At 39.1% G+C, this 13,932-nt stretch overlaps 1 protein-coding gene across 1 annotated transcript; it reads left to right on the top strand.

Annotated features, from left to right (window-relative positions):
• The first annotated feature begins 5,642 nt into the window (after window positions 1-5,642).
• On the top strand, window positions 5,643-13,128 carry LOC103154485 (homeobox protein Nkx-2.5-like). Its single transcript, XM_007575779.2, has 2 exons — window positions 5,643-6,334; window positions 8,894-13,128. The coding sequence occupies exons 1-2, from the start codon at window positions 5,875-5,877 to the stop codon at window positions 9,535-9,537; spliced, it is 1,104 nt and encodes a 367-aa protein (XP_007575841.1). The 5' UTR covers window positions 5,643-5,874; the 3' UTR covers window positions 9,538-13,128.
• The last annotated feature ends 804 nt before the right edge of the window (window positions 13,129-13,932 follow it).

The following is a 13,932-nucleotide window of genomic DNA, read 5'->3' as shown; positions in this document are numbered from 1 at the left end:
GAGGCCTGCGTCAGCTTTTACACTCACATCTATGTTTTCTAATGGGAGACCGTGCACAAACGAGAAATGTGTGTGTGTCACTCCTTACATGTAAACGTCTGCATCTTCAATTCATCTTTGTTTGGATTCGTCTCATCTGCGTAAAATGTGTAAGCATATATGTTTCATTCATTCAGTGCACAATTTTACTGTCTAATCTCTGAGATTGAGAAGCATTAATTTTCTGTGCAAAAGTATTCACACCTTAAGGTGTTTTCTTGGGGACAACAACATTGCTAGCATGTAGATGAGCTATGTTTAATGCTGAAGAACATTGGTTATACTGGAGGCTAAAATAATTTACTTTCTTCAATCAATCAATCAAGTTTATTTGTATTCCAGTCCAACGAGGTTAACATATCATACAGTCACCAAATGCCATTATTAAAATAGCATCACACATTAAAATGTTGGTTAATTTCCCATTTATAATGTTTCAAAAACAACTCCAAACAGGTGGGATTTTAGTCTGGATTTAAAAGAACTCAGTGTTTCGGCTGTTTTTCAGTTTTCTGGAGGTTTGTTCCAGATTTGTGGTGCATAGAAGCTGAACGCTGCTTCTCCATGTTTGGTTCTTTAATGTGTTGTGGTGCTAAACTGTTCAGTGATTTATAAACTAACAACAGGATTTTAAAGTCTCTGAGCCACAGAGAGCCATGCAACGTAATGACTTTAAAACTGGTGCTGTGTGCTCAAACTTTCTGGTTTTAGTCAGAACTCCAGCCGCAGCATTCTGGATCGGCTGCAGCTGGAGGATTTTTTAGGCAGACCTGAGAAGACACTGTTGCAGTAATCGATGTGACTAAAGATAAACGCAGGTGTTACTGGTGGACTGCTGCATTTTGTGATTTTGTGTTGTAATCAGATAAACCACAAGACACCAAATCTGTTTATTCAACCTGATAATTGGGAGATATTAGCGTTAGCTCATAGGATGTACTGCAGATCACCAGCATGATCTATGCAAAAAAAAATACTGTTATCATGTATTGCTAAAGTGAAACAATCTGCCAGTTAAACTAAAACTGGCATCATGGTGAAAATAAAACGAAGCACCATTAAATGTTATAAAGCTGTAATAATGACTTAAGTGAACATATTCAAACACCTATCATTAATACACAAAGAAAAAATAAACATTTGAAATATATTAGTAAAAGGATTGTGAAAACTTGCCTCTTCCCAGGGAAACAAACAACATAAGATAAGAGAAAATGAATAATTTACATTTATAATAGTCCTGGAGGACAAAAGAAGAAGAAAGTGAGTTGAAGCTGGAGGACCAAACCCAGTCAGATATGAACAGACAAATGCATCAAAAAACACATTTTGTGTGATTATACTAATATTAACATGGACCCAGTTACACATGGATGAGTTTCTCTAGATCACGAGTCAAACTCGAGGCCTGTGGGCCAAATCTGGCCCGCCATAGCATTTTATGTGACCCTCTACTCTAAACTAAACACTAAATGTGCTTAAATATTATGTTATCAATCATCTGTTTACTGCCAAATAATATCAATCAGTTCCTCCAGTTTCTTGAGAATTATTGTGGAAATTCACACAAAATCAACAAATCCCTGCACTTTTTGACCTAATAATTGAGTTTACAGCAGATTTTTCTCAAAAGTTGTCAGAAACTTTCTTACTTGTACTAAACAGCTGCATCAGCTTTAACTGATGCCAGATTATAGTCCATAATCTACACAGCAAGTCATAAAAAGTCACATTTACCACCATAAATAAGCGCAAATATTTCCAAATTAGTTCAACAAACACTTTGATTTTTATTGCAAAAAGTCACTAAAAGAATCACAAAATCCTGGAGGAACTGAAAAGATGTTCAATAATGTTTAATTTTAAGAATTCGTTGATATTTTAACAATTTGTGAACAGGTTTTATCAAAACATTCTGGCACAACCGGCCCTTTAAGAGCGTTCACAATCTTTATTTGGCCCAAAACAAAAATGAGTTTGACACCGCTGGTCAAAATCTTGCTGGGACATCAGTCCTTTAACCCTGAAAATGTTGTTCAGGTGATAGAAGGCCGACTTTGTAACTGTCTTTATGTGACTCTGAAGGCTCAGGTCAGATTTAATCTCTACACCCAGATTTTGAACCTGATTACTTGTTTCTAGCTGTAATAACTGAAGTTGAAGCCACTTCACACACACACAAAAAAAACTTTGAAATGCATTAAAGTTTGTGACCAAATAAGAACAGGCTCAGGACGTATGAATGTTTTTTTTTAACTGTAAATGACTGACATAGACAGCTTCCTGACTCAAACATGTTTTAGGTTCCAAATGTTCCCAAAAGTCCAAGAGTTGCAATCAGCTCGCTTTGACTGCAGGGTTTTTGTGCATAAACACAAATGTTCCAACCTGTCAGGGTGAGATATTCTGTAAACTGCTTGTTTTCTTCCCCCAAACATCTCAATACTTTTCTGTTATGCCAAGAAGTTTGGCTTTCTGCTTGATGGCTGTACAAATAATCCCCCTGATTCAGACAGCTGGCCTCACATTTAGTGTTTTGAAAGAAAAATAGTCATTTTTAATATCTGGAAACTGTATTACGATGAGAAAGCTTCTACTGTTTGAGCAGCTCACATTTTAGAGCTGCAGAAAAGAAGAAATGGACAGACAATCAGTTTTAAAGGAGTTGGAGAGATCACTAGTTCAGACATGACTCCTGTTGATCTCTGACCAAATAAATCATGAAATCTAACGATCTCTTTGTACTTACAGATTAAGCTGTATTAAAGCTTTCTAAGCAAGAACAGGGCGACAGTAGAGATGAATGATTTTCTTATAACAGGAAGTAACAACAAATACACAGGAAGTGAAAGAAACTGTCATGAGAAGTAGGGAGCATTTCAAACCAGATATAGATCAGGATAACTACAGTCTGACTCCAAGTGTTACAAAAAGGGGAAAAATATGTTTCGAAAATATATTTGCACAATTCAAATATATTTTAACTAAGAAAGAAGAAGAAATAAAGAAAAAGTTAAAAGGAATTTATTCGAATTTCAAAAGTTTTCTTCGGCCAAAGAGTGATTTAACATTAAGTAGTCCAAATGTTTTAGAAAATTACATGAAAAAAAAAAATCAAAGATAATTTATTAACAGAAAGCATCAGCAGTTCCCAATGAATGAATCATCTGATCCAAACAGAACGTTCAGTTCCGAATCCACCGGGTCTGAGCATGAAGTCTTGCCCTCTGATGGGAATTCATCCACCTGCGGAGGAAAACACGGAGGGAGACGGAGGGTTGACAAGCAGGCGAGCAAAGAGGAAGGGAGCTGATAGGAGCAGATTAGGCCGCGCTAAAAACGTCGGTAAGTTTTCGTGGAGGAATTTTAATTGCCCTGGGGGGCCCTGCTTATCGGCCCAGTGCGGGTATTAATGCGACAGGCGAGATAAGGAGGACAACGGGCTGCACGGCCGCTGCAGAGCGGGGCAGGCAGGGGACGCCTTCAGGAGCTGGAGCCCCAAATATGTTATTTTTCAGTCACACCGGAGGAGTTTAAGGTTGTTTTATTTGCATGTTATGTTCCTTCCTCATGGGTTGTGCACTGTATAAGCATCGGGAGAAAATGTCCATACAATACAAAAACTGGAGGTGAGTCCAGATTAATCATCAGAGCTAAACTACGGAGTTATTTAACTTTAATAAATAAATAAATAAATAAATAAATAAATAAATAAATAAATCTGAACTGATTTTTATAACTTTCAGTTTCTAAATGTATGGCAAACCTGACATATATTATTATTATTATTATTATTATTATTATTATTATTATTATTATTATTATTATTATCATCATCATCATCAGACAGGTGCAGCTGCTCATGTTCTCACTAAAACTAGGAAAGTAGAGCACATCACTCTGTTTCTGAAGTCCCGGATTCCCATAACTAAAAAAAAAGAAAAAAAAGAAGAAAAACAGCACTCAAACATTTTTGTTTTTAAATCACTGATCGGTTTAGTATCAGAATAAATTACAGATCTGCTGTTGTGTCAACTTCCCAAACCTCTATGTGGAGAAACAGCTTTCTGTTTTTAAGCGCCAAAACCTGGAACAAACTTCCAGAAAATTGTAAAACTGCTGAAACACTGAGTTCATTTAAGTGAAAGTTAAAACGTTTTTGTTTAGAACTACCTTTGAATACTAATAATAAGTGAAAAATTATTTATTTGAGTGTTTTAGTTTCCCTTATCATGACAAAGCATTGTTCTCCTATTTTCTGATTTAACCATAAAGTCCTTGAATTGTCTTGTTGCTGAGTTGTGATGCAAATAAACTTGTTTTGCTTCACCTTGCATAACCTTTAACATGTATGAGACTGCATGAAATAAGAACATATTAGATTATTTTTTTGTAAGAGTGTGTCGGTGTCCGGTGTCAGGTTCACGGGTCAAAACGGGAACAAATTGTTCTGTAATTACAGAATGAGAACCAGACACAGATATCAGGGAGTGACAACAAGTTCTCTCAAAAGTTACTTTTCAAAACAATAAAAAAACAATAATTCTAAACACAACAAAACGCGCCTTAGATTTATTTTTATTAAGTTTGAGCTGTTTTGAATTAATTCAATTTAAAAAGCTACAAGAGTTGTATTTTTTAATCAGCTGACTGGGTAAATTAACAAGCTAACAAAGTTACGCTGCAGAAAACATATTGAGCAAAAGATGGTCTGAAAATTACATCTCAACAGTTTTAGTTTTGCATAAACAAATACGACACTACAGAAATGTTATTTGAAGGATTAAAAGGATAGTGTAAAATTTTGCTACACTTTGTTTATATCCTTTTCTTAAAATAGAAGCAACAGATAATTTTATACATTTTGGTTTTAAATATTTTCTGTCATACAGTGAATCCCAAACACAGACATTTTACGCAAACACGCTGTCAGAATCTTATCATGCAAGATCCGCCACTGCTACAGTCTGAAAGTTTGTATTTATGTTTTCTTCTGTGCGTGAAAGTGTAAAAAGATAACAGATTTTGAGAGAGTAAAAAGTGTTTCACAACGCGGTTTTGGATTTAGTTTCATCCAGCGCAGCCGGTTTGTGGAGGGATTGAATCACCACATTTCAGCTCGAGTTACGATGCTGTTACAGTTTAAAATCAGACAAAGATCTAAACTTCAAAGTCTCTTCCACAAGTTCCCCATTTTGCACATGTAAAAAGGAAACAATTACAAGCACAGTTTTTGGGAAAACTTGGTCTTGAAGCTGCTGGAAGAGTCGCTCCTCTTCCTGAGGCCTACTGATTTATGCAGGAACCCATATTAGCACTAAACAATTTGCTCAGCACAAAGTGAAAGTCTAAAAGAGGTAAACGTAATTACATTTGGGGTTGTAATAAACAAGGGAGTTTTAATGTTTCCCGGCGCAAAATGTGTGCGTAAAATGTGTCCAAATGCGCTCCCAGAAACATGGTCTGTAACCGCGTCCAGCAGATTTTTCCATGTGGAAAATAAAACTGGGAACGTGCGGTTACGTCACGTACTTCCCACCTTCCCAGGGTTCTTCCTACGTCCCGCATGGACTTTCTATTTCACACACACCCCTCCCCCTCGCTCCAAAAAGAGGCAGAGACGCTCCAACACTCCGGTCCGAACTCCCCTCACAAAGCCCAACATTATATCTGTCAGAGAGGAGGGCTGCATGGACGAACCCGGCGATAATAGCCGTGTTTTACCGCGATTTATGGCCATGAAGGATTCCAGAAGCTTAGCGGACCTCCAATTACCCACGCTTCCGAGGTGGATTGTTTGCTAGAGAAACAGCGGGGACTGCAGAAGGGGAGTGCATGTTACTCGGCGGGCTTCATTTCGTCGATGCCGGAGAGCTGGAGCTGGATGACATGATGCTGCAGAGCCCGCTCACCTCCACGCCGTTTTCCGTCAAGGATATCCTCAAGCTGGAGCAGCAGCAGCAGCAGCAGCAGCAGCAACAACAGTCCGGCTCCCTGGAGCTCCAGCACCGCGTCCCCAGCCAGCAGCACTTGACTCGCTCTCCGTCCCAGCAGGAGCAGCTGCAGCAGCAGCAGCAGCAGCAGCAGCACTTCCAAAGCCCGCCGTCATGCATGCTGGCAGTGCCTCGGGATAGCCCGTCTTTCTCGGACAGTGAGGACAACCTGGCGTACCTCAGCGCGCTGGCGGTGCGCGATGAGGAGCGCGGAGATCCGAGCCTCTCCCCGAGCATGTACGTCCATCCAGGGCTGCAGGGAGCCAAGCTGGAGGCCGCAGAGCTGGAGGCGCAGGAGAGCAGTGAGTTTAAACCTCATCCACACCGTTCTCTGAAAGAGAGGAACTGCAGTAAACAGCGAACAACTGATCCCATATTTCACAGATTGGTTGATGCATGTTGGGCTTTTTGCTGTCATTACCTGATGTTGGTCAACAAATCCCCACCTTCCTAAAACAACGGCCCAAGTCACTTTTCGCCCAAAGTGATTTTAGTATATATAAAAAATAACCACCTCTTTCCTTCAAAATTAAAAAAATAAATACATTAAAAAAATAATAATTTTTGACAAGAAAGAAAGAAAGAAAGAAAGAAAGAAAGAAAGAAAGAAAGAAAGAAGAAAAGAAGGAAAGAAAGAAAGAACTTTATTTTTGAAGGGTGAGGGAAGCTGTTAGGGGTGGGCGATATGAACTGAGAATTGTATCACGATATTTTGTCGTACTGTTGTGATAACGATTAAAAAAATATCTGATAGAAACTATTTACTACTTTTTTTCAGTTAACAGCATTCATAGAGCCACAAACTTAAATGCTGGTCTTGAAAAATGTTCCTATTTGATGTAAACTTCTTAAGGACGCCACAATATTAAAGAATCAACCAATCGACTGTATTTATATAGCACATTTCAGCAACAAGGCAGCTTAAAGTGCTTTACATAATAAAAACTTAAAAATAAAAAGCCATTAATACATCATACAGACATCAGTGTTTACATTTAGTCGAGTGCCATCATCAAAATCATCAATACACATCATATATGTTGGTCAATGTTGCAGTGATTGTGTTTTCTATGTGCAGATTAGTGTGAGTTTATTTGAATATATTTAAAATTTACTCATGTTTACTGATGGTGTCATGAAAAAACTGTAGAAATCTGTAAAATTCATAGTTTATTTAACATTAACTGAAGTTTATTATGACAACGATAAGCCAAAACTCTTGTGGTGACAAGAAATGTTTCACGATAATTGATAAATGTTACAATAAATGCAATATATGTTAATCTGTTTAGAGCTAAATCATAATAATTAATGATGGTGGGTTTTTAGAAATTCAAAACTGAAAACGGATGTCCCGAAAAATATGTCAGGATTTTATTAATGTATTTAAATAATTTTTGTTTATGAATTTACCTGGGTATTGTAGTGTGAGTTATCGCTTGACATCCATCAAAAAAAAAGAAAAAAAAAAAGAATCCAATTTTGTCAAATCTACATGACAAAAACACTAAATTAAACTAAAACTATTGAAAACAAGAAGATGATTCAGGGACATTTTTCTACGTTTCCTCACAGAGCCGCAGGTTCCGACATTATTCCAATAAAGAGCTATCAAATGGTGGAAGGCTGAGACGGATCCAGGGAAGTGCGCACATGTCAAACACTTTCTAGTGGTTCGGCTGCGCGCCTCTTACTCCGGGCTCTGTTATGATGTGTGGACCATAAACCGACAATTAGTTTAAAGAGGCTTGTAAAAGAAGTGACACGGAGAAGTAGCGCCGATAAACACAGGCGGGATGGATATCAACTGTTCAGCTCCGAAACGTGCAGACATTTTATTATTAAAAAATGAGGAAAAGTCGAAGATTCATTAGACAGTTAATTACAGAATAAAAACTGTTTTATGAGTAAAATAAAAAAAAAATAACGCATTACTATCAACAACAGAGGAAAACATTATTGTGATAAGAAATACATATTAATAACTAAGTATTTTTGCTTTATTTTAAATTCTTACTTTTACAGATACAAAAAATAAATGGAATAAAAGTAATGTGTTGTGACAAAACAGACGGAAATTTAACCAATAAAATCACTTTGACAATTTATTTGGGTAATTTTTTTTAATTAATTTCTATCTCTCAATAGAGATATGAATTAGTTCATGCAGGCAATTATCAAAAGTTCTTGCTTAAATAAATTTGATAAATATAATTTGCTTTAATCAGGTTTGTCCTTACATGTGAAAAATTCAATAAATACAGAAACTCTTGGACTGAGAATAACTAATCTTAAACATTATATGTACAAGCTCGATGTGTTTGTAAATCATTTAATGCCTAAAATTGAAGACCCTTCAGATTTCATTTTTATAATGTATCCTTCCATTGTTGACACATGACAGATGGACAAATGTGGGATTTGTGGTGGTGTTTATCTGTAGTGGCCAACGTAAGGATGTGTGTTGAATAAATGACATTCTCAAACAGTAATTCAAACGGTCATACAGCCTGTGGTGAGATGTGACGTTTCACTGATGTGCTCCTGAAATCCGTTCCGACTTCATTTGTGGTGAAGATGTAGAATTATTCAGACATTTTCTTCTTTTATGTAAATGTCAATTTTATTTAAATCAGGTGAAAACTGCACCAAAGTGCTGTACAAAAACGAGAATAAATTGACGGGAAAAAGTAAAATAATAAAACTAAAACATCACAAAAGAGAAGTTAATTCAATGTCAACAAATTAAAATAAGTTTATTATTTAAAAAACCCCCACATTAGCTCGTTTCTCCTTCTCATTTTCCACCTTACGTCAGTAAAACAAACAATGATGTAACTCGACTCTCCCGTTTCACCCAGAGAACTGCGGGTTGGTGTCGCGGGAAGACGCAGCGGACGGCGGGCTCGGTGAGTCGGAGAGGCCGGTGCAGAAGCAGCGGAGCCGGCGGAGACCCCGGGTCCTCTTCTCCCAGGCGCAGGTCTTCGAGTTGGAGCGGCGCTTCAAGCAGCAGCGCTACCTGTCCGCCCCGGAGCGGGAGCACCTGGCCACCACCCTGAAGCTCACCTCCAACCAGGTGAAGATCTGGTTCCAGAACCGCCGCTACAAATGCAAGCGCCAGCGGCAGGACAAGTCTCTGGAGGCGGCCGGGCAGCAGCACCACCCGCCCCCGCCGCGGCGCGTCGCCGTGCCGGTGCTGGTGAGAGACGGGAAGCCGTGTCTGGGCGGTGCGCAGAGCTATGCCGCCGCCGCTCCCTACGGCTCCAACCCGTACAGCTATAACGGATACCCGGCTTACACCTACAGCAGCCCGGCGTACAACAGCAACTACAGCTGCTCGTACACCAGCATCCCCGCCCTGCCGCCGTCCAGCACCCCGAACGCCTTCATGAACATGAACTTGGGAAACGTGGGCGGCCTCGGCGGCTCTCCGCAGGCCCAAACACATCAAGGGACAGCGGTTACTTCCTGCCAGGGCTCCCTGCAGGGGATCCGTGCCTGGTAGCCTCTCCGGAACAGAACAAGTGTCCTTTTTATCAAACTTTTTCCTTTTCTTCTTTTTTTTTTATCAACTCATTTGGTGCAAAATGTCCGAATGGCAGTATTTCCTACTCAACTGTTCGGGCCAAAGAACAAGAGTTTCCGTGGAGGCTGAATGTCACTGCAAGGTGGACATTTTTATTATTATTATTATTATTATTTTTGGTCCAAGAATGTGCGCCCCTGTTTAGCGCCGCAAGGCAAAGGCGCAGAGGGGAAAATAGCGCTTTTCTTAACGGAACCCCTAACAGATTTTGAAATAATTGGTATTAAAATTTAACTTTTTGTTTTTCTAGAGACGAAAGATGTTTTGGTTCAACAGAGAATTGTTAGTCTATTCACATTTATTCAAATAAAATATTAAAGAGCCAAGGCGTTTTGATTGTGTATTACAGCTCAGAAACTCCGTATACCTGACCGCACAAATACATAAATATGAACGTAATGCAGCACGAAGAAAACAAAATGTGTCACCTCCATGGGGTCAGAGATTTAGATGCTCGGCTGCAAATTGGAAGCTGAATTTTGCACATAAACATGTTAAGAGGGGAGCTGCTGGAGGAGGCCGGGCCACGGGGACTCTTTGTCCCTGTGCCAGGCGCCTTGAAAGGAGGAAGTGTTTCTCCATTTGAGCTCCTTAAAAGGACGCGATTAAGCACCTAAAATACCCCCGAAGAGCGAGCTGCAGCCGGGCTTGGAAAGCAGGAATAATGGCTCTTATTGGATTGCCGGACAAAGGGTGTGTGGTAGGCAGAGCCGACCACTCAGCAAAGACAAAAGCGCACCGGGGCCGTGAGATTGACGTCCTAATATTCCCATTTGAGCGACAGGCAGCGGGTTATTCTGCGCAGAGAAGGGGACACAGAGGGAAAATGTGGTCACTTTTGTTCTCCTTCAGGAGGGTTTTTCTTTCTTTCTCACTTTTTTTTGTCAGCGCAGAAAAGCTCTGCAGAGATCCCCAGCCGAGAGGCTTCAGGGGCCGCCGGGCTGGAGGTGAAGACAGCGGGGAGGCGTTTGTCTGAAAGAAGGGGGTATTATTGCTACAAGTTTCACCATTTATACCGATGAGGAAAATGGACGGGAACATTTTTGAAGAGGGGAGGAGGTTCGTGTTCTTATTATTTCAGAGGAAGGGTGCTATTTCAGGCTGCAGAGCGAAGTTATTCTTTCTCACAGGTGACTCCCACAGCAGAAACCCACGGCTCCTCCAACAGAAGTTGAGAATGAATTTTCCCCCCAAAATAAAACACGATGAGCTGAAATAAAATAAATGGTCAGGAAGGGAACATACGGGTTCTGAATTTTGGATGTTTTACCTCCGCAAAAGAACTTTGGAAACGATCGGCTGTTGATTTATAGACAACAGACAAAGAATATCTCAAGACATTATACGAATAAAAACGTATTTACTGATCCATAGATTCAAAGTCAGTTACATAAATTCGAGTTTTATCGAATTTATCCACTAAAGTTAATTCCAGTTTATTAATCCAACTGGTAAAATGATTTAAAATCCAGCTGACTTTGCAGCAATCTCCTGAAAGAACAGGTTTCTTCTTCAACTATAAGTACAAATTCATTTTTTAACTTTTTTTTTTTGCAACATGTTTGTTGCCATGACAACAACCCCATTATGCCGTCTAAGTTTCCAAAGTGAGCGAGTGGGTGCGTATTTTACAGATCATGAAACTGATCCGCAAAATACGCACAAAAACTTAAAATGAATCCAGGTTTGATTTTCCCTTTTATTTAGAGAAATTAGGAAAAACTGCAGTAAACCAACAGCTTTTCATTCACCCCGAAGAAAAGAGTTTAAAATTAGTGCCATCATTTGCATTTTTAATAAATTCTGTTCAATATTTCTGATTAGAACTGATGCATTTAGACACCTAAATAGTTTTTAGACAGAAGCAGTAAACTTAAGTAAATGTTTACTGAATTCAAACAGATTTTTAAGATGTCAGAAAGAAAAGTTAAATTCCAGCTATGTAGATCATTTTCAATCTTTTATTTTGCCCTTTATTAGTTAAAAGACCGAAAAAAGTGGAACTGGTTCTGATTAGATCATAAAATCTTACTTACTTAGTCACAAACGTTTCCAATCTGCAGCATTTAAACATTTTTCTAAACTCCACATAAAGATGTGCCGTTCATTGGTAAAGAAGCGCAGTTTGAACTTTTCTAAAAATGACAAACGAATGCGTTTTATTAAGCGTGTAATAATTAATTTTGTTGCATCTTTTCATTACTGACTCATCCCGGATGAACAGTTAATGAGTAGCAGCGTTTCTCTATATTAGCCGACAGAAGGATGATTTTAATCAAAATACAATATTTTATCAAAACTATCACCAAACCGCCGCCTGTAGTGAGTTGTAATATTTGACTTTAAGATGTTAAACGTTAAAATAAATAACGCTCTGCAACATACTTAATAAAAACGTGAAGAATATGAATTTAAGACATCCTCTAAAATGTCCTGTTTTTTTACTTTGTAATTAAATGTTTCATTTTGGCGAAAGACGGTCTGACCAAATCTAAATGTTACCTGAAATGTTTGGGGAACAGAAGAAGAAGAATCCACATCCTGTTCCCTGAAAACAGCCTAATTGCGGTTTTATTCCGGTGCGCTTAATTAACAATCCCGTCCACCTTGCGGCGACTCACCGCGTCCGGAGGCAGTTCTGGCCTGAACTCAGCTCCAACTCGTTTTTTGTTTTTTCTAACACCTGTCCAGATATTTGCTGAACTTATCATCGGGGAAGACAAACTGTCCAAAACGTTGTGAAAATGAGAGTGGGGAAGCATCAATTGCTGTTTTCTCTCCGCGTAATTGTTCCTCCAGTCTCAGATCGGCGGTTTCCCAAGGCCATTCTTGTATAATTACAGCCACACATTCGCGTCTTAATGTGGAAAAACAGTAACTACAAGTCTGTGGACAAACATCGCGAGAATATCTCCAGCATCCAGGTGGGGATTTCTTTTACATCCCCAGCAGCCAACGCGATACGCCAAGCGAAAACACTACAGAGATATCATATTGCTTTTAAGATATTTTGGTCTAAATCAGTGTAAATTACTACATATTTACAAGTTATCAGGTTTCACCTTTGAGTGTTTGTGAACTGAGTGAAAAGTTGGTTAATGGCCGCTGCTGACGCACCAATCGGCGCGTCTCCGCGGCTCCTTCAGGTGTCTGCGCCGCGGACCAGCTGATCCGCTGTTTGGGACTAAACAGCGGTGGAAAGGCCCAGATCTCACCCCCTCGTCGGCTCTCTGCTGCTAATGGGGATCCATTTAGGGGTAAACACAGGGAGCCGATAAGCTGTGCGCCCAGAAGTGCTGCCGGGCCGCAGGACAGAGACTGATGGACGCAAATAAAGACGAGACACGGAGGCGTCTGGCAGGCAAACATCACCACGTTATGGAACCGATAACAGCATGTATGTCTGTTAATACAGGTTTATGGGGGAAATGGATCTGTTAAGTAATGAAATTATTTCAGATTGATTTCCTTCTATCAAAATCTTTACTGGCCTCACAGCAATCAACACTTTGTCTTTGGAACTTTGTGGACTTTTCAGTTTAGTGATGAGCTTCGAGATTTTGAGTTCAGAAGACCTCTTTGCTCTCACCCTACTTTTCACAGTTTTTCCTATCAGATTTAAGACTTTTAAACTACTTCCACTCCGAAGAATCATGTCAGTGAAATTCCAATCGCTTTAAACCCAAAAGAGTATGAATAATTATACATTAACATTTTATTCACACTAAATCAGACTAAAACCTTGATGTTTTTGGTCATTTTGGATCAGCTGAATTATTTCTGTTTGCTCCATAAATCATCTCTGTTGGACAGGGTTTCTAAAAAAGTAAAATAAAGATAATTGTTTACATTCATCTCCTTAGTTTAGGGTTCAATAGTCTTTTAAACAGACCACACAGTCCCTCCCTGTAAGCTTACAGGACCTTTGCCCATTTTGGGACAGCCACTCGAAAAATAGTCACTGTTTTCTTCAAGCTTCCTGAAAACAACCTGCGTAGCATCACTGCTCATTCGACAGACCCACCAGTTTAACTTCCTGGAAGTTTCCAAAGGTGATGTTTCTATATTAATACATAATATTCTCTCCTATGGTGCAAATTGCACCAATCTTCAGCTTCACAAGGTCTCTTACTTTTGTCCTGGGATTAATATTTTCATCCCATCAATTTTGAAGTAATTTTTGAGATGGTATATAGATATATATACCATCTTGCAGTTTGTCACATCATCTTGCAGTTTGTCTGGTATATATATATATATATCTATATCTATATACCAGTATATAAGAGTTGCATAGAAGCATATATTTTTTAA

This window comes from Poecilia formosa, unplaced genomic scaffold, assembly GCF_000485575.1.
Source record: "Poecilia formosa unplaced genomic scaffold, Poecilia_formosa-5.1.2 Scaffold388, whole genome shotgun sequence".
NCBI lineage: Eukaryota > Metazoa > Chordata > Actinopteri > Cyprinodontiformes > Poeciliidae > Poecilia > Poecilia formosa.
Note: the sequence above shows the minus strand (reverse complement) of the source record. Positions and strands in the feature narration are given on the sequence as shown.